At 52.4% G+C, this 19,333-nt stretch overlaps 1 protein-coding gene across 1 annotated transcript in view; it reads left to right on the forward strand.

Annotated features, from left to right (window-relative positions):
• Positions 1–19,333, forward strand: part of ANO2 (anoctamin 2) — a 334,695-nt gene that overhangs the window by 253,679 nt on the left and 61,683 nt on the right. The window contains exons 16-17 of the mRNA XM_060167142.1: positions 1,633–1,828; positions 18,682–18,793. Coding sequence (XP_060023125.1) covers positions 1,633–1,828; positions 18,682–18,793 — 308 coding nt within the window. The remainder of the gene's footprint in view (positions 1–1,632; positions 1,829–18,681; positions 18,794–19,333) is intronic.

Consider the following 19,333-nt stretch of genomic DNA (forward strand, 5'->3'; position numbering starts at 1 on the left):
GTTTAGTCCTCCACAGCCAGCACCCACCCCCCTTCCCCACCCCCAGAAGAAATGTGACCTGAATCTTTCCTTTCCTGCAGAAAGAATGCTAAGAAAGAAGACTCCGCTGGACAGAAACGCATTAGAACTTTTTGCTCTGAGCAGGTCGCACACCTTGCCCTTCGCCCTCAGCCCTCTGCCGGGCACTGTCTTCTCCTCAAATCCTTGTGCTCCGTGGAAATGGCCCTTCCTCCACTGTGGTGGGAGGGGAAAGGGAGCTGGTCTCTGGGAGAGCACCTTATTATTCTTAGGCTCTGGAAAAAGGAAATGGGGCTGGCCCTCGAGGTCAAGGGGCTGGTAAACTTGCCTTCTAAGGATAGAGCCAGAGATCACTGTGCCGGTGAGAAACCTGAGTGCTCCCCTGGTAGAGAAACCTCAGAGCGATGCTTTACTCACCCTGAGGACTGAGAGTCTAAAAGTCTTGCTTGGGCTTTCTTTCCCTTTTTTCTCCTTTGGGCAGCCTTCCTGCACCCACCCCACCAAGCTCTGACCCTAACCCTTCCCAGCTCAAACATCTTCAAGGGCTGCCTATTGCCTTTCATCGAAGGCCCAGCTGAAATCCACTAGCTCCACAAACTCTTCCCTGAGCCCCTCTGTACTCAGTCCTGTTCACAACTACACTCTTCATTTGACACGACTGCATTATTTACTGTTTACTCTGGTTGAACTTATCCCCATAGTAGATTGAAAGCTCCCTAATGAAAGAAATCACACCACATTGTGTCGCACACACTACCAGCATTTCAGTCGTAGTTTCTCTTTTTTTTTTTTTTTACTTTTTTAGATATTAGTTTTTATAAGACTTCTAACAGGTTTTCCAATTTTTCGTAATTGAATGAAAGACTCTTTAAATTCTGTGGTGCTTTACAATTTTCAGAAGTTTCACACTTTTTTTTTTTACATCTTTATTAGAGTATAATTGTTTTACAATGGTGTGTTAGTTTCTGCTTTACAACAAAGTGAATGAGTTATACATATACATATGTTCCCATATCTCTTCCCGCTTGCGTCTCCCTCCTTCCACCCTCCCTATCCCACCCCTCTAGGTGGTCACAAAGCACCGAGCTGATCTCCCTGTGCTGTGCGGCTGCTTCCCACTAGCTATCTATTTTACATTTGGTAGTGTATATATGTCCACGCCACTCTCTCACTTTGTCACAGCTTACCCTTCCCCCTCCCCATATCCTCAAGTCCATTCTCTAGTATGTCTGTGTCTTTATTCCTGTCTTACCCCTAGGTTCTTCATGACATTTTTTTTTCTTAAATTCTATATATATGTGTTAGCATACGTGATTTCATAGAATCCCATAATAACCCTTTATTTTCCCTACCTCTGTATTCCCCACCCCCAGTGGTAACCTTCGTTTGTGGGTGTGTGTTATAGGCCATTTGGAATCTGATAAACATGAAAGACATTCTCCCCTGGAAAATGCCCCCGTACCGGGAATTTGCATGAGTTCCGAGGTTGGCAGTGCCTCGTTGCCCACCAGTGGACTCCAGACTAATAGCACCCGACGCAGCAGACTCAAGTCATAGGTGGGCAGTAACTGCTGTCCGCTGACGTGTGACTACTCTCCCTGTTTTCCCGAACAGATTGCCCTGACGTTCTCCATTGTCTTCGGGGTCATTGTCTATCGCATCACAACTGCTGCTGCTCTGTCGCTCAACAAGGCCACACGCTCCAACGTCCGGGTGACTGTGACGGCCACAGCGGTCATCATCAACCTCGTGGTCATCCTCATCCTGGATGAGATTTACGGTGCCGTGGCCAAGTGGCTCACCAAAATCGGTACCGTGTCACCACGTTGCATGTTTGCCCCGGGCCCCCTTGAGGTGGTCAGTTCAGTGTGTGCAGGGTTTTTGGTGCCAATGACCCAACATAAGAAAAAGGAAGGCCAGTGCACTTGGAGAAATGAGGAGGTGCAGAGGGTGTCCTTGTAGGGCCTCCGCCCTGGCAGGAGTCCTTCCTGGAACATTCTCGATCAATAGCCCAAGTTGATGGCCTTGTTATCCCCCAAGATTAATCATGGGGTCAGTTCTTTTTAGCTCAGCCTAGAAGCAAGAGGTGTTCAACACTTCCTGCTAAAAAAAGGCAGAGTTTCAGTTCTCCTCATTTTCCCAGCAGTGTTTATAAAGTTGGGAAAGCCTCTTGACACTTGAGCCCAAGAGGGTCTTATCTATCCCCATGTTGTCAGAGGTCCCAGCAAATCCACGCATTCCCCAGGTCCTGAGCAGGCTTCAGAGAGGTGTATCAGGCTTCCCAAGCTTCCAGCCAGTGAGAAAAATGTCGTGGCCTCAATATTCAGACGTGTCATTTGAGCCACAGGCTGCCGTTGCTTGAGCACCACTTTCTGGCACTTGTGCTTCTTAGACGTCGGGGTGGAGGGCGAGACCGTTTCCTCCCTGCCTTTGTCCTGGGTGGCCTGGAGGCATCTCTTTCCCTCGCTGAATCCAGGGACCAGCAGCCCAGCCTCTCACTCACCTCCGGGGAGTTGAGTTAATGATGTGATGTCTTTACTGTACTAACCAGTTGGAAGCGGACACTTGACAGGGTAACCCCTCTTCAAGAGAGCCTGTCCTGGAGGCTCAGAGGATCAGGAAAGGTTTCATTAATGCCAGTGACTCTTTCAGTGCCTTCCCTGGCGTGGCTGCTACTCACGGTGGGCCCTGACTTTGGTTTCTATGTGGATGTAAGCGATTTACCATCTGGCCGTTCCGCCATCTTTGGGCATGGGCATGTTTATATAGAAGTGTTATCTGTGTTCCTTCATACGTTTCTTAAGAAAAGTGAGCAGAGAATTCCACTTCAGTGTGTTTGCTGGGATACAGGATTCCATGGAAGCACTTAGGACGAGCAGCCCACACCCCTGGGGGCTCAGGAGAGGCTCCGGGTGAGGGCATCCAGTGAGAGAGCTCGGAAATAAACGGGCATGGATGTCAGCCATGTGCGTGGGGAGGAGGGGCTGGGCAGGAGGAGAGGAGGGCTCCCGGCAGAGGAAACAGAATGAGAAATCCGTCACTGAAGGCTGGGATCTGACCCATCAGGGTCAGGAAAGGCGCAAGGAGAGGTGGAGTGTGGGCTGGGCTGGTACGATGGGTAAAATTGGGGGGTCTGAAACCCAGGAGCCAAAGGAGCAGAGCTCAGAAGGTGGAAGAGAACACGAAGCGTGTCCAGGATGCCCGGGGAGCCCGTGCAGTGGTGCTCAAGGGCCCTGGCATGACCAGGGCACAGCGTGGTGGGGAACTGGGCCCGGGGAGTTGGCTGAGCCCAGGTGTTTTGGTGGAGGACCTTGAACGTCAGGCTGAGGACACTGTTTATTTTCACAGACAGTGGAAAAGTATTTGCTGAAGTTCAAAGGGGTATCCAGTAAAGAGTACCGTCTTACTGGCCTGGTTACTGAACCAGCTGAGAAGTAAGGCAAAGGCAGATGGAGACCAAAGCTGAGATTTCACCTTTAAAGCTGGAAAAGGCTGCATTGGAGGAAGCAACTTAGCAGGAGAGCCCAATAGGCTTCCTAATCCAGAATCCAGACAGACTGGCAGGCAGCAGTGGGCAGGGCAGTCCTGCAGTTCTTAGGACATTGGAGGGGGTGGGGCACGGGACTCAGAAGAGCCCCTCCTTCCCACAAAAGGACAGAGCAGATGCCCCTGTTACCTTCCACACCGACCAATGGGCTAAGCTCTTCCCCTTCTCTCACCCGAGAGGACCAATGGGCTAAGCTCTTCCCCTTCTCTCACCGGGGAGGAGAAGGGAGTGAGGTGGGAAGACAAAGCAGGGGATTACAACTAATCGCACTCCCTTCGCGTGGGGGAAAAGGCAGGAGCGCAAAGAAATGCCCTCCATCCCCTGAACAGCTCCCAACCTGACACCGCTGTGGGTTTTTTGTTTGTTTGTTTGTTTAACATCTTTATTGGAGTATAATTGCTTTACAAGGGTGTGTTAGTTTCTGCTTTATAACAAAGTGAATCAGCCATATATATACACATATCCCCATATCTCCTCCCTCTTGCGTCTCCCTCCCTCCCACCCTCCCTATCCCGCCCCTCTAGGTGGTCACAAAGCACCGAGCTGATCTCCCTGTGCTATGCGGCTGCTTCCCCGCTAGCTATCTCTTTTACATTGGATAGTATGTATAAGTCCATGCCACTCTCTCACTTCATCCCAGCTTCCTCTCCCCCTCCCCATGCCCTCAAGTTCATTCTCTACGCTGTGGGGTTTGAAGAGCTGATGGGCTGGTGGGAACTGTTTGCCAAACGACTCCAGCAGGATGCCAGAGTGGAGGGAGGCGGGGGGTCCAGAGTAAAGGAGCTGTTGGGTGTGTGGGCAGGAAGTAGGGAGAAAGGAACCGGAAATCAGTGTGATGCAGCAACGTCTTCTTGCTGTCCATCTGTGTTACATTATTCACTTATCTTGCGCAGCTCCAGACAGTGGTAAAGATCCAAGATAGAGTGTCGAGAATCAAAAACTCATTGACAAGTGTTTAGTGAGTCCCTCCCACGTACAAGGCTAGGCAGGTTCTCTTTGTCTTGGCCGTGAAACCCTTTCCACACCATGAAGCTGTATCCACTGTTTCTAACAGCTCCCCCTTCCTCACCCAAAAGTTCAGACTCCTCCAGGCGGTTAAGCCGATGTCCTGTGGTCCATACGAAAGTCTGCGCGCCGGAAAGGAGGTGAAATTCTAACAGGTGCATTTTGTTCTTTGTGGTCGCGATACTCACTCACGAAGCATTTTTATCTTAAAAACGAATTTGGTTATCCCATTTCACCTTCACAAACTATGTGTGGTCAGCAAGGGAAGTATTCCATCCTCATCTGACTAAGGTTCAAACTCAGATCCTGCCCCTAAAATGCCAGTGTCTTTTGTGCAGTTTTGATGTGCGTTTCTCACTGTCTAGATTGGTGTATTGGTCTCTACCCTGGACCCCACGTGGGCATTGCTTGGGTCGTTGCTCTTGTCTGTCTCAGACTGGATGTTTCCGGAGGGCTCGGAAGGTGTGGTGTATTGTGGAAGGACCACGGAATTGGGGAGTCCAGTGGGGAGAGCCATGAATTCCAGCCCTGCCTCCTCCTCCCTCCCCCACCATCTGTGTGGTGTTGGGTGAACAGCGAACTTTGCTGGACCAGGTTTCATTGATGCTTCCTTCATCGTTGGCCTCCTTCCTGTCTGCTGACCATCACGCCCATGTAGACTGTTGTCAGAGCCTAATGGCTGACTGTGCCCTTGTCTTCAGCCTCTTCCTGGGGCGCTCAGTCTTGGAAGCCCCACCCAATCAGCCTTTCTCAAAGAGTGCACGGGGGTTGCATCCCTCCCAGTCGGGCCCCACAGAGAGCTTCCTTGCACCCTTAAGTCAGATCCAAACTAGCATCTGAGAGGCTCTCAACCACCTTCTTCCCAGCGTCTGCTTCCATCTCCTCCGACCACTTAACTCACAGTCACCTCCCATCACCCTATGCCTGGCTCAGGCTGCAATAACCCTCAGTGACCCTCCCCTTAAAGGACCTCTCGAAGTTGCCTCCTTCGTGAATGGTGTGACAGGCCTACCTGCAGGCAGCAATGTAGTTTCAGAGCCCCCAGGCCGCCACGGGGACGTAAAGCTGTGGATAAGGCCACCTGATAGACTGAGGGTCCTGCCAAGCTTAGGGGCTTCCTTTGCCCCAGACGGGCTTAATTCCCGTCTGGCTTCCTGCCCCAGATCTCCTGATGGATGAGGAGGCGGTGACCATGTGCTTTGCTCACCAGGTGCAAACAGCTGGTGTAAACAACTCCAATGAGTTCCTGAGTGTTTCCTGCAAAGTTGGGTGATGGAAGACCCATTCCCTAGGAGGTCCCTCAACAGGCCCCAGTGTCAGGCCTATCTGAGGTCTGTTCTTGCCACAAATATTTGTGACAAAAGACAGAATTTGTTAAATTCCTTGAGTGTGATTAATGATAGATAAAGACAGTAACTGTCTACCTGGTGGCCAGGATAACAACAGTCATGGGCTTGGGTGCAAGACACGCTATCATCTGGAGGTGATGCGGTCCTGGTGGCGCAGGGACTGAGCTGAAGTCTGGGGTCGGGGTGTCTGGGGAAACAAAGATGCTTTGGGACCTTGTCGGCCAAGGCATGCTGTGCAAAGTGTGTAGCCTGGTTCAGCAAGTATCAGTCGCTGACATTTGTGAGGATCTCAGTGAACTGGTGGGACAAGGACTGTCTTAGTGCCTAGTGATCTGTTCTTTCCTGGAGGGGCCACAGGGGGTTCTAGGGAAAGGATCCAGTTCCTGGAAGAGGAAGCAAGCAAGAGCTGGGCAGGACATTAGGACACCAGACACCCAGGCAAACAGGATGGGGCTCGGGCATCTTGGTAGGCCAGGGTCTGAGGTAAGACGACAGGGGTTACCAGGCAGACCAGCTCAAGGTGTGCTTCTGTCTCAGTCTGTTCAGGCGGCTGTAACACAATGCCATGGACTGGGTGGCTGATAAGCAACAGAAACTCATGTGTCAGGCTTCTGGAGGCTGGATGTTCAGGATGAGGGTGCGAGCATGGCCGGAGCCTGGTGGAAGCCCTCTCCTGGGTTGCAGATGGCTATCTCCTTGCTGTGCCCTCACATGGTGGAAGGGGCGAGGGAGCTCTGGGGGGGATCTCTTTTATAAGGGCACTAATCCCATTCATGAGGGCTCCACCCTCATGACCTAAGCACCTCCCAAAGACCCTACCTCCCAATACCATCACCTTTGGGGGTTGGGATTTCAACATGTGAATTTGGAGGAACACAAACATTCAGACCATTGCAGCTTCCTACTTGGGTCAGGGCACAGGGTGCACCGTGCCCGTGAGGCAATGAGCTTCCGAGCCCAAGCTTGGGGAGTATGATGTCTAGTGTTCCTGAAACGGTTGGGTCTTGTGGCGATTGACATAGGCATGGGTCCGGCTTGGCCTAGAGGGGGCCCCACATGCACTCTAGCTCCAGGCAGAGCGAGGAAGGCAGGGCTGACACCAGGCTTCTCAGCTGAATAATCCAGCTGCCGTGAGCTTGTCTTTGTCAGCGTCGTTCTCTGACTCCAGCTTCTCCCCCTCCTCTCCTTTCAAACTCTGCAAAGTGCTGGCTTGTGTGTGGGGCTGTATGATTCATCTTTACTCTGCCCTGAGTCTCTCCTAGTTACAGGGTTGGGCTCACTGTGTGTACCTGGGGCGCAATTATTGTGTCAAATCAAAGCCTCCAGGTCTCAGGAAGAGGCTGTGTTTGTGGGTTGTTTAAATATTGCTGGTAACCCCGCTCCTGAGTGTCGCTACCAGAGCGGGGGCAGGGAAGTGACAAAAGGAGAGACGGGGAAAGGATCTGACTTTACTGACACCCGTCGTGTACCAGGCACCGGCGGGCATTGTATGTACAGCGTTTCACCTAATTTTCACGTTAGCGCCCGGAACTGGTTGTTTCTTTCACTTTATTTATGAGGGGTCTGAAGAGGTCTAGAAACTTGACCAAGACCCATAGTTAATAGTGGTGTGCACACACACACACACACGCACACACACACACGCATGCGCACACACGCACACACACACGCACGCACACACAGCCTGTTCGAAGCACTTTATGTATATTAGTATATTTAATCCTCAAAGTAGCCCCAAGGGGGAGGGTGGTCTCAACCCTCCCACAGGCCCAAGGTCCTCTGGCTGTGAGTGGTGACGACCCTGGCCTTGGTGTCCTCGCTGAGACCACAGCGCCCCACTGCCTGGTAATACGTAGCTGTCCTTTGGCCTCGGGAAATTCTAAATGTGTTGGGAAGGCAGAAGAAAACACATTAGAGGCTCCAGAAGATTTAAAATGCGACGCACCCACCCGTGAGAACGTCAGGTCGCTGGGGTGGGGACGTCCTCTGGGGACAAGCGGGGAGACAGTGGGAGCCAGCCCCCCGTGCAGGCCCGCAGGCATGAGGAGACCTCCGCAGGTTCGCGGACTTTGGGGTCTCGCGTGCTTTATTAAATTTAAAAAAAAAACCCTTTTTTGGAAGAATTGAAGTACCACCAGGAAGTCCTGAGTCTAGAATTGTGCGTCCAGTTCTAAGCCATCCTCTGCCCGGGCTGCATCTGACCCCTGAGGAGAGAAGAGAGGGAAGAAATGAAAAGGAGGGGGAAACTCAGAACCAAAGGCCGCCGGGACACCACAAATTCTTTAAAGAGAAACATTTTGGGTATACAGGGATGGATCTAATTTCCCATCAGATGTGCACGACGTGTGTTTTCAGAGCGCAGGGTGAAGGGCTGCTTTCTTGGCTCTGAGCACTGGGGCAAGGGGCGTCGGCTTCCCTGCGGCCTAAGCCTGCACAGGAGCGCGCTTCCGGAGCAGGGACCCAGGTGCATGCGTGTGGATACGCGTGGATGCGTGTGCATGTGTGTGGATACGTGTGAGTGTGTGTGAATGCGTGTGGATGCGTGTGCGTGCGTGTGGATGCGCGTGGATATGAGTGAATGCGTGTGGATGTGTGTGGATGTGAGTGAATGCGTGTGGATGCGTGTGGATACGCGTGGATGCGTGTGCATGTGTGTGGATACGTGTGAGTGAATGCGTGTGGATGCGTGTGGATGCGTGTGGATTGAGTGGATGCGTGTGAATGCGCGTGGATGCGTGTGGGTGGATGTGAGTGGATGCGTGTGGGTGTGAGTGGATGCGTGTGGATGCGCGTGGATGTGAGTGGATGCGTGTGGATGCGTGTGGATGCGTGTGGATGTGCGTGGATGCGAGTGGATGCGTGTGAATGTGTGTGGGTGTGAGTGGATGCGTGTGGATGCGCGTGGATGTGAGTGGATGCGTGTGGATGCGCGTGGATGTGAGTGGATGCGTGTGGATGCGCGTGGATGCGAGTGGATGCGTGTGGATGCGCGTGGATGCGAGTGGATGCGCGTGGATGCGCGTGGATGCGAGTGGATGCGCGTGGATGCGCGTGGATGCGTGTGGATGCGCGTGGATGCGAGTGGATGCGTGTGGATGCGCGTGGATGCGAGTGGATGCGTGTGGATGCGCGTGGGTGCGAGTGGATGCGTGTGGATGCGCGTGGGTGTGAGTGGATGCGTGTGGATGCGCGTGGGTGTGAGTGGATGCGTGTGGATGCGCGTGGGTGTGAGTGGATGCGTGTGGATGCGCGTGGGTGTGAGTGGATGCGTGTGGATGCGCGTGGGTGCGAGTGGATGCGTGTGGATGCGCGTGGGTGCGAGTGGATGCGTGTGGATGCGCGTGGGTGCGAGTGGATGCGTGTGGATGCGCGTGGGTGCGAGTGGGTGCGAGTGGATGCGCGTGGATGCGCGTGGGTGCGAGTGGGTGCGTGTGGATGCGCGTGGGTGCGAGTGGGTGCGTGTGGATGCGCGTGGATGCGAGTGGGTGCGTGTGGATGCGCGTGGATGCGAGTGGGTGCGTGTGGATGCGCGTGGATGCGCGTGGGTGCGTGTGGATGCGCGTGGATGCGCGTGGGTGCGAGTGGATGCGCGTGGGTGCGAGTGGATGCGCGTGGGTGCGCGTGGGTGCGAGTGGATGCGCGTGGGTGCGAGTGGATGCGCGTGGATGCGCGTGGGTGCGAGTGGATGCGCGTGGGTGCGAGTGGATGCGCGTGGATGCGCGTGGGTGCGAGTGGATGCGCGTGGATGCGCGTGGGTGCGAGTGGATGCGTGTGGATGCGCGTGGGTGCGAGTGGATGCGTGTGGATGCGCGTGGGTGCGAGTGGATGCGTGTGGATGCGCGTGGGTGCGAGTGGATGCGTGTGGATGCGCGTGGGTGTGAGTGGATGCGTGTGGATGCGCGTGGGTGTGAGTGGATGCGTGTGGGTGCGCGTGGGTGTGAGTGGATGCGTGTGGGTGCGCGTGGATGTGAGTGGATGCGTGTGGATGCGCGTGGATGTGAGTGGATGCGTGTGGATGCGCGTGGATGTGTGTGGGCTGGTCTGAGACCTGTGCCTTCCGGGTGGGGAGACCACAGTACTGGCACTTTGAAATCTGGCTTCGAGTCATGTCTGCTGGGTTGTTTTCCTGGTCTGCCACCAGCTCCTGACTGCCTGGGTGGCCTCCTGCCCGTCCCATCTGGGAGGCCAGGGGAAGGGTGCGGCCAGAGTAGATTCTACCATTGTTTGAGGGCCCCCCTCCGTGATGTTGGCTTAAAGTAACTGTAAATGTCATCTGGGAAGCAGAGGGGATGGTGGGAGGCTGCTGCTAGAATGCAGAAGACACGAGCACGGTTATAGCCTGAGTCTGGAACGATTATTAATGACACTGCTACTTTTATAACAGTTTAATACAACTGGCAAGAATCCCTCCCAAACTTGAGCTGTGACTTTGAACACGTCTCTCTCGTTTTTGCAGTTAATCACTGACGCCCCCATCTCTCCTTTTAGCAAGAAGCCCCCTACATTCCTCTCCCTTTCTTGAGTTTTCTGAGAACCCAGAGCCTGAATCCATGAGAAGCAAGGGAGTCATGGTGGTCATGCTCTGTTGGCCATCGTTTCCCTCCAGGCCCCTTCTCCCCCTGCGTCCACCGTGGTCTGTGCCCCGAGGCCCAGCAGATTCTATCACCAGGTACCCCACGCTGACTGGTGGCTGGGCTCAGCCAGTGGGAAGCAATGGAAGGAGCTTAGGGGGTAGAGGAGACGGAATTGGGGCCATCTCTTCCCTGATTTGCCCTCACCTCTGGCAAAACTGTGCCTTCGTTAGAATCCCTTCCTCTGAACCATCTGAGGTAAACTGTTTCCTGGTGCGATGCTGACTAACAGAGGAGGGTCAGGGCAACATCCGTGCTTCAACAGGGAAATACCTAGAGTATGGCCAGCCCTTCACTCCTCGTGTGTCTCATTGCTACACCACATTGCTGCCGGATGCTGGCCTCGTCTCATCAGACAGGAGAGGCTGGACCACTGCTGAGATGGTCCCTCCACACCGCCGGTCCCGGACAGGTCACTGGTCTCTTTAAGGAAGGACCGTCCTCTCCTTCAGAGGAAGTTCCGTCGAGGGTCTGCAGCTATCAGGACACATAGTACCTGCATCCGCATCTCCAAGATGTCATTCATCACGCAGACCCAGACTCCCTTCTCCCTGGAAATCCACCCTAGTTGCCTACAGCCTGTCTTCTTAAACTTTCAAAACACAGTAGATCTGATGATACCTCGTCCCACCTCTCCCTGCGGGAGGTGACCCTCAGTGACTAGGGGGGCCCTCATCACCCCAAGTGATGCCAGCCCACCCCAGCCTTCAAAGAGGGCTCGGTCAGAGATTCTCGGGTAACCTGCTGGCATTTCTCTCACCAAAGAAGTGGAAACAAATGTACGAATGAAAAGTCTAATCGAGTGCCTTGCTACAGCGTCCTACGAACAGCAAGTGTGTGCGACCTTACACGGTGCTTCGTGCTTTCCAGACTTTTGCTTGGACTTCACGACAAGTGTTTCAGGAAGGTACCATTTTAGGAGTTAGGATGGTGAGGCTCAGACAGGTACATCACGTCTCTGCAGGAAAGTGGGACAGAAAGGTCTTCTAGCTCCCAGCCCAGAACCTCCTCTCCCCGTGTCATAGGCTCCGCGGTAGTGCCGTAGAACACAGGACCAGAGCAGAGCGGACCTGGGAAATCACCCGCTGCAGGCTGTGGCTTGCCTGAGGACCTGATGCCTCAGAGCTGGCCAGGGGCTTTGGAGGATGGTCCTCAAGTCACACAAAGCCCCAGCCGCCGTGGGGCGTGAGGACAGAAGCACACAGGCCCAGTAACTCAGTGAGTCTAACTTTGAACTCTCAATTTCCCCTCCAGACCTGTCACTTTCATCATTCTTCCCATCTCAGGAAGTAGCACTCACACGCTCTTACCAGAACCCAAGCATCCTCCTGGATCGCTCTTTTTTTCACCCCTAAACTCCCGTCTGGTAAGTATTGTCTATTCCGCCTTCAGACGTTTCCCAGCTCTGATCAGTTCTCATGACCTCCCTCCCAATACTGGTCGTGTCCCACCTGGACAACCACATAGTCCTGGTTTGTCTCTCTGCTTCCGCTTCTGTCCCCCACTCCATGCCCGCACACACACGCTTCCTTTCCTGGGGTCCTTCTCAGCATCTCTCTGCCTCACCCGTAAGGAGACTTCCCACTGTGTGTCCCGTGAATCTCAGGTCCTTCCAGGGGCTGCAGAACCCCTTCCTCTCCATTCCTCTTCCTCATACTTTCTCGTCACCCCGAATGCCCCGGCCCCTGGGACTGTCTGTTCCACCCCTGCCCCCAGCTCCTCATTCAGAGACCTCTCCTGGCCACTCCGACTAAAACAGTCTTCCTGTCGCCTTTTCCTCCCGCTTCTCGTCTTCCTGTGGATTCCGTCAGTACTCACTGCCCTCCGACACGCCCCCTCCCTCTCTGGACCGTGCGCACCACGTGGCAGGGAGCTCATTGATCCGGCGCACGGCTGTATTCCCAGCGCCCAGCATCTGGCATACAGTGGTCACTAGGTGGACATTTGTTGAATAAAAAAAGATAACGATGGCAAAGGTAAAAACATTCCCTTTGGATGATGGACTGAGATGGGATTACTCCACCTCTGCTCGCTGGGGGCTCGGTTTCTAGACCAGCGAGTGTGTTTGCCGGATGACCCCACCGGTGTTGTGTCTGCGGTTGTGACCCGGGCACACCGACCTCTTCTCTCCCTGCTCCCTCACTGCCACGAGGAGAGCATCCCATAGAGCGGATGGAACAGTTGAACGGGGACCCCGTGTCAAGTGTTGCACAGCGTGCTGGAGTTCTCAGGGGTGCCCTGTAACAGAGCGCTGCTCTCTGTCTCCCTCTCTCTCTGCAGGTGCTTGCTCCCTTTTGTGTCCCCTTTCCTTAAAATGTACTGTCACCTGGGGCTGGGCTGCTAGAGCACAGTAGGCCTCCCGTCCCTTTGTCTGGGGGCAGCCATCATCTTCCTGACTCTAAAGGTGGGGCCCCTTGTGCTTAGAGACTCTCTAGGGCTCCAGGGGTATCTCAGGAGCACCCACCCGTAATCTCCAGCTCTGGGGCGCTCAGTGCCCTGGGACAATGCACTGGCTGCCTGGTTATCCAGCTCGCTGGCTTCTGCCAGGGTGATTCCCTCCCCATGGCATAAACAAGGCAACAACGTCACACAGGAGGCCGGGATCACCTCCACCCCCAAACCCACACACCTGCCCCCACACACAAACAGGGGGAAGGCCAGAGGATTGGGCTGTCAGGAAACACTGCTGTTTGTAAAAGCTGGATCTGTCCTGGGGGAGAGGCAGGGAGCGCTGTGGCGCCTTTGCTTTCTCACGCAGCTTCCGTCCTTCCCGGAGCCGTGCCAGGGCTGGAACTGATTGAAGTTCACGCCTGGACATCGCCTTTTTGTCTTGTCGCCATCATTCTGTATAGGCTGGATGGTCAGGGACACCCATTAGGATGAGCTGCTCTTCCAAAATTCCGATTCCGCAGCCGACATCCTCTTGCCCGCCGTGCTGTTTCCATATGACAAGGATGGTGCTCTGGGGACTTGGAATTCTGAGCTGGCCCCCTGAGACTCGCTTGGGCTTTCATACTAATTATTTTCCAAGGCAGTTTACAGCTGGGTCATTTATACTCATATTTTTTCATGACACAATGCGTCAGAGGTTTAACACTTAAAAGAAAGGGGGTTGGGTAAGGGCGCCACACAGGAATTCTCTGATGGTCTCTCCTGGTCCTGGAGTCTGCCCTTTGTCCGAAATCTGCTCCAGCTGGTGGTGAGCAGGTGAAACTCTCAGATGGCCTGCAGTCAACCTGGGGTGGCTTCCTGGGGGAGGTGAGATTTCAGGAGCCTGGGAATGCTGGAGAGGGGTTGCATTCTCCCTTCTCACACTGTCTCCATGTTGACTGTCCTCCTCTCCATCCCCATAGCAATTGATATCTAAAGACACTTTATTTGGAGTTTTATGAAACACGAGGCTGGTCCATTTTCTCATGGGCTCAGTTTGGGACCACTCCAGATTCTGTGTCCTATCAGGGGATGGTGCCCAGTGTCCTGAAGTGCCCTCACTGTGCTGTAGACATCATCCCATCCCAAAAGGACCCTGAAAAACCTGTTCTGTTTCACTGTTGTAGGTGGGCGAGGCTCCTCATGTTGGCTGTTGGAAGAGACCTATTCTAAGATGGTACAATATTGTATGTAAATCAGCTAATTATACTTCAATCAAAAAAAAAAAAGAGAGACCCAAATTCGCAGGGAGCTCCAGGGCCCCCGTTCTCTCCCTCCCCAGGGCCGCGTTCCCTGGGACCCTCCCCCGCCACTTCCCCAGAACTCTCAGCAAAGCACCCAGCATGGCCGCAGAGCTTCTCTGTTGTGGGACCCTCGACTGATTTAGTGGCCTATCAAGGGGATTTGGATTGTTTATTGGAAATGCCCGTTATTTATGGTGGCTCATGGCCTTAAAAGCATAGGCACAGGCTGTTTTTAGAAATAAACCTAATAAGTAATAATCAGACCCATGATTTATCAGGATGGAGGAAGGAAGTCACTCATTTCCAGTTGGAGCAAAGAGCTCTGAAGGGACTGGATTCTCTTTCCAGAGAACTTAGAGGGAATTCCTGTAGGGATTGGGGGATCTGCGTACAAAGAGTTCAAAGGCAATTATAAAAGAAAATCAAAGACACGTGCCTCTCTGTACCTCATCCTTAATCCCCTTCTAGCCACATTTACAAGGTGAGTTTTCCAAATTTTTAAATCCTCAGACCTGATTACCTGAAAACTGAGATGACCTCAGTTTTCATTTTCTTGCCCCCAAAATATTTAAAATTGAGACACAAAATACTATTAAGTTATTATTGAATTGGTTGGGCAGAGGCTCAAACTCCTGTTGAAAGTGATCCCTCCCATCCTCCCTCCTTCCTTCCTTCCTTCCTTCCTTCCATCCGCTGAAAACAATTCACAACCTAAAAGTTGAGCATGATGTTTTATTCAGTGGACTTTCTGATTACTTAAGCCCGGGAGGCAGACTCTCAGGTAGCTCTGAGGGACTGCTCGGAAGAGGTGAGGGGGGAGCCAGGATACCCAGGAGTTTCTGCAACAAAAACCAGGTAGTTGGACCATCGAAAGATTACTGTTAGTTAAAGAAAAACAGACAAGTTAATGAATTTAGCGATTTCCTAAGTTTGAGAAGATGCAAGAGTCCGGGCTCATTGAAATCACCTCTTTGATATGCACCTTAACTATCTAGGGTCAGTGTCCTGCTTTGCTCCGTTCCGGATTCCGTTCAGGGTGCACAGTCCAGGGTGGCTGCACTGGCTGATGACTCGATGGCTGCTCCGTCCTTTGTTTACTGATAGGTGGTGACTTTCTTCATCTACCCTCCCTCCCTTCGTCCCTCCCTCCCTCCCTCCTTCGTCCCCTTCTCCTCCTCCCCTTCCTCCTTTCTCTCTGACTCTCTGTCCCCAGTCTCTCTGCTTTGTAACCCAGCTACAACAGGGTATGGCGGGGAGCCTCTGTTCACGCCCCTGTGCTCATCTTGAAGTCGGACTCAGCCCTTTGGCACATCCCTCCCCTAAGAACCCATCCAGGATTCTTTGACACTGGTAAGGAATGCAGTTGTAGTGAGTCTTTCCTGGAGAGTCTATGGAGAGGCAAATGAGGGGGTCACACTACAAATTACACAGCAGAAATTAATGGACATTTCAACCAGGCACCCCCCACTTGTCACGCAGCAGCCCCCCTCATCCCCCTCTCCGCCCTTCCCCCTCCCAGAGCCCTGGCTCTCGCCTTTTTTGGGCCCTGCATCTACCTCTAGCACCCCTGTCTCTTCTCTTAACTAGGGAATCTAACTCTCTCTGGCTGCTCCTCTCATATCTTCATACCGTTATCCTGCCCAACAGACAAAGGTCCCTCCTTAGGCTTTGCCCTCCTTGTCATGTGACAGGGAATTTTTAGTAAATGACAAATACTTCAGTATTTACTTCTTCCAAATAATGTTTTTTTCATGTCACGTCATGTCATTCATTAACTCAATAAACGTGCACAGTAGAGTACTATACATCTGACACCAGCTGTGTTCCCCCCAGAAGATGTATCTCTCTGACCTCACTCATTGTGAAAAAGCCATCCAAACCGTACGTGGTGGGGGCGGGTGGGATGGGGGTGGGGAAGGTGATGAGGTTAATAGCCACTTCGGGGTTCAGAGTTATGAGATCTTAAAACCGAAAGTGACCTTAGAACTCGATGGCAGGCACTTCCACCTGCGCCTCAGAATCGTTTCCTTTAGTCAGAGCGGAAAGAGTCAGGTTGAAGAAGTGGATGTGCATCTGGAGCTCGGGGAGGGCAGGATGAGTATAAATCAACAGGGTGGTCCTGCCTTTGTAGGGCAGGATTTGTAGCAGGGAGGGGAAGGCCTTCTAGGTTAAAGTTTCAAGGGGCTTTGCTAACATATGGAAATTAAAGAAGAGCTGGCAGAAGTGGGAGTGTTAACCATAAATGGTGAGTACAAGGCATTATCCAGATGCTTGCTGGGCTCGGCAGTGCGATTGCCCAGCACTTTTATCCATGGGGTTGCACATGTGTCTGTCCATGTGTGGCAGGAAGGAGAAAACCACAAAGCCATCTGTTGGCTGAGGGATATCATGGTAGACTTTTCCAACCTCATCTCCTGTAGAATTAATGACGATGTCTCCAGACTCCCTAGCAGGCAATGCTATTGCCAGAATTGTCTGGAGGACCTCAGAAAGCTTGGACTGTGGTTCTGTGGGGTGGGGACAGAGGATCACCTACGGGTGATCTCTGCCAGCAGAATCCTCTTGCCAGGAGGATCACCTACCAGCCATGTTCTCCGTCGATTGGTAGAAAGTGATCAGTAATCACATGGAAATGATGCCTGGAACCTCAGGGGGCTAGTCATGTGCACAGACATCCAGCCTGTGATGGCCCAACTGTGCTGTGGAAAGCAGAGCTGCTGGACCTGCATGATGGTGATGATGATGATGGTGATGATGGTGATGATGATGGTGGTGATGCTGGTGGTGATGATGGTGGTGATGTTGATGGTGATGATGATGGTGATGATGGTGATGGTGATGATGATGGTGGTGATGATGATGGTGATGATGATGGTGATGGTGATGATGATGGTGGTGATGATGATGGTGGTGATGATGGTGATGATGGTGATGGTGATGGTGGTGATGATGATGGTGGTGATGTTGATGGTGATGATGGTGATGGTGATGATGATGGTGGTGATGATGATGGTGATGATGATGGTGATGATGATGATGATGGTGATGATGGTGATGATGATGGTGGTGATGGTGGTGATGATGGTGGTGATGATGATGGTGATGATGGTGGTGGTGATGATGATGGTGATGATGGTGATGATGGTGATGGTGATGATGATGGTGATGATGATGGTGATGATGATGATGATGGTGATGATGATGGTGGTGATGATGGTGGTGATGATGGTGGTGATGATGGTGATGGTGATGATGGTGATGATGGTGATGGTGATGATGGTGATGATGGTGATGATGGTGGTGGTGATGGTGGTGATGATGGTGATGATGGTGATGGTGGATGATGGTGGTGATGATGATGGTGATGATGGTGGTGATGATGATTGTGATGGTGATGACTGTGATGGTGCTGCTGATGCTGTTTAGGACAACATCATTTACTGAGGTCCGCTGTGTGCCAAGCACCTGGCCGAGTGCTCTATGAGCATTCCCATTGTGTCTTCAGGGCAACCCTGTGAAGGAGGTATCATTATCCTTTTTATATAACTTCACTTCTCTAATTACATCTAGCATTTGAACTCAGATATGTCTGATGCTAAAATCTGCTCCTACAACCATCTCTGTAGCAAAACAGAACAAGCAAACCATCCCACCCCTCAACACACAGCTGAGAGGGGCTGGGAGCTCTGTGGGTTCAGCATGGCCTGCCAGGGCCTCTAGGACTGTTTGCCAACATCAGTGAACTCAAGTGGGTTTTAGGATGGAGGGGAGGTTGGAGAATGAAGAAGTTTCCAGTGTTGCTGGCTCTCCAGGACTGACACCGCATTTCTCATGGGAACCAGGACCGGTAACTCTTCACTTTCCCTTCTTTCAGCCTTAGGGGAAAATCAAGGCCAGGATCACAATAGTGATGGTAGTCACTAAGCTTCCTCATTCTCAAGTCCCCTCCCAGGGCCACAGGTGCCTGGGGGCTCATGTATGCCTGGGGCAATCTCCTTAGACAAGCTTTTACTGCTTCTTGACTTCTGTTCACTGGTTAACAAGGCTTTCTGTCAGGGATGTTTGTTCAAGTAAGATCTCCGTAGAAGTGTCAAGGATGCAGGTAAAAGCTGACTTCCTCTTGATGAAGCAAGGGTGGCGGGAGGATGTTCTACTTGCCCAGATCCCTCTTCGAGGAGCCCAGTATGAAACCATTGCTTGCGTGGATAAGCGGAGGGCAGCGGAAAGAGACAGGTGATGATCGTATGTACGCTTGGCCTTCTGTAGCCTCATACCACCTGTAACACCGCTTGGGACCTCCCAGATGAAGTCAGGTCTAAGGTGCGAGAGAGATGGATCTCTTAGTTTCTACTCTGAAGGAGTAAACTGGCAGATAATGGCTCACGTCACAGGGTCACAGCTCTGGAGAGGTGAGAAATCTGTCTCTCAGTCTGATCCGCTTTGCTCTTCTCTTTCAGAGGTTCCAAAAACAGAGAAGACATTTGAAGAGCGCCTGGTACTCAAGGCTTTCTTGCTAAAGTTTGTCAATGCCTACTCACCCATCTTCTATGTGGCCTTTTTCAAGGGGAGGTGAGTATCTCGGTGCCACACATGGAAGGGCAATTGGTCATGAAGACTGAGCCCTCCACTGGAGTCAGCCTGTCTCCATTGTCAGTTTACACCCTTAGCCCCATTCCCCACTCCCTTTGCCACCTGGCTGCACTAAATCATTTTGGATTAGCATCTTCAGATTCTGTTAACATGGGAAACTCTGCAGTGATTCGGCTCTGGGCCCTGAAGGGTTAGTCTTAGAGGAATTTGTGTCTCTCAACTTGGAGGCTGTGACAGGAGGGAATTTCATGTCTAGCCAGTGGCTCTTAGATCTTGCAATACAGGTCTGATGGCAACTACTCAGAGTTAGTGTGGACTTCACAGATTAGGAGCACAGTCTCCCACAAGACTGCCCTTACCTCAGACAGTACTGCAAGCTCTGGGGCTCTCAGGCCACTGATGGGTCTGCCCCACTGGCTACAGCCACTAACCCCTTGGGTTTGATAATTCACTAGAACAATTTATAGAGCTTGGAATGTGCTGTTCTTAAAATTAGGGTGTTATTATCACAAAGAGATA

The sequence above is a fragment of the Lagenorhynchus albirostris genome, chromosome 11 (genome assembly GCF_949774975.1).
Source record: "Lagenorhynchus albirostris chromosome 11, mLagAlb1.1, whole genome shotgun sequence".
Classification (NCBI taxonomy): domain Eukaryota; kingdom Metazoa; phylum Chordata; class Mammalia; order Artiodactyla; family Delphinidae; genus Lagenorhynchus; species Lagenorhynchus albirostris.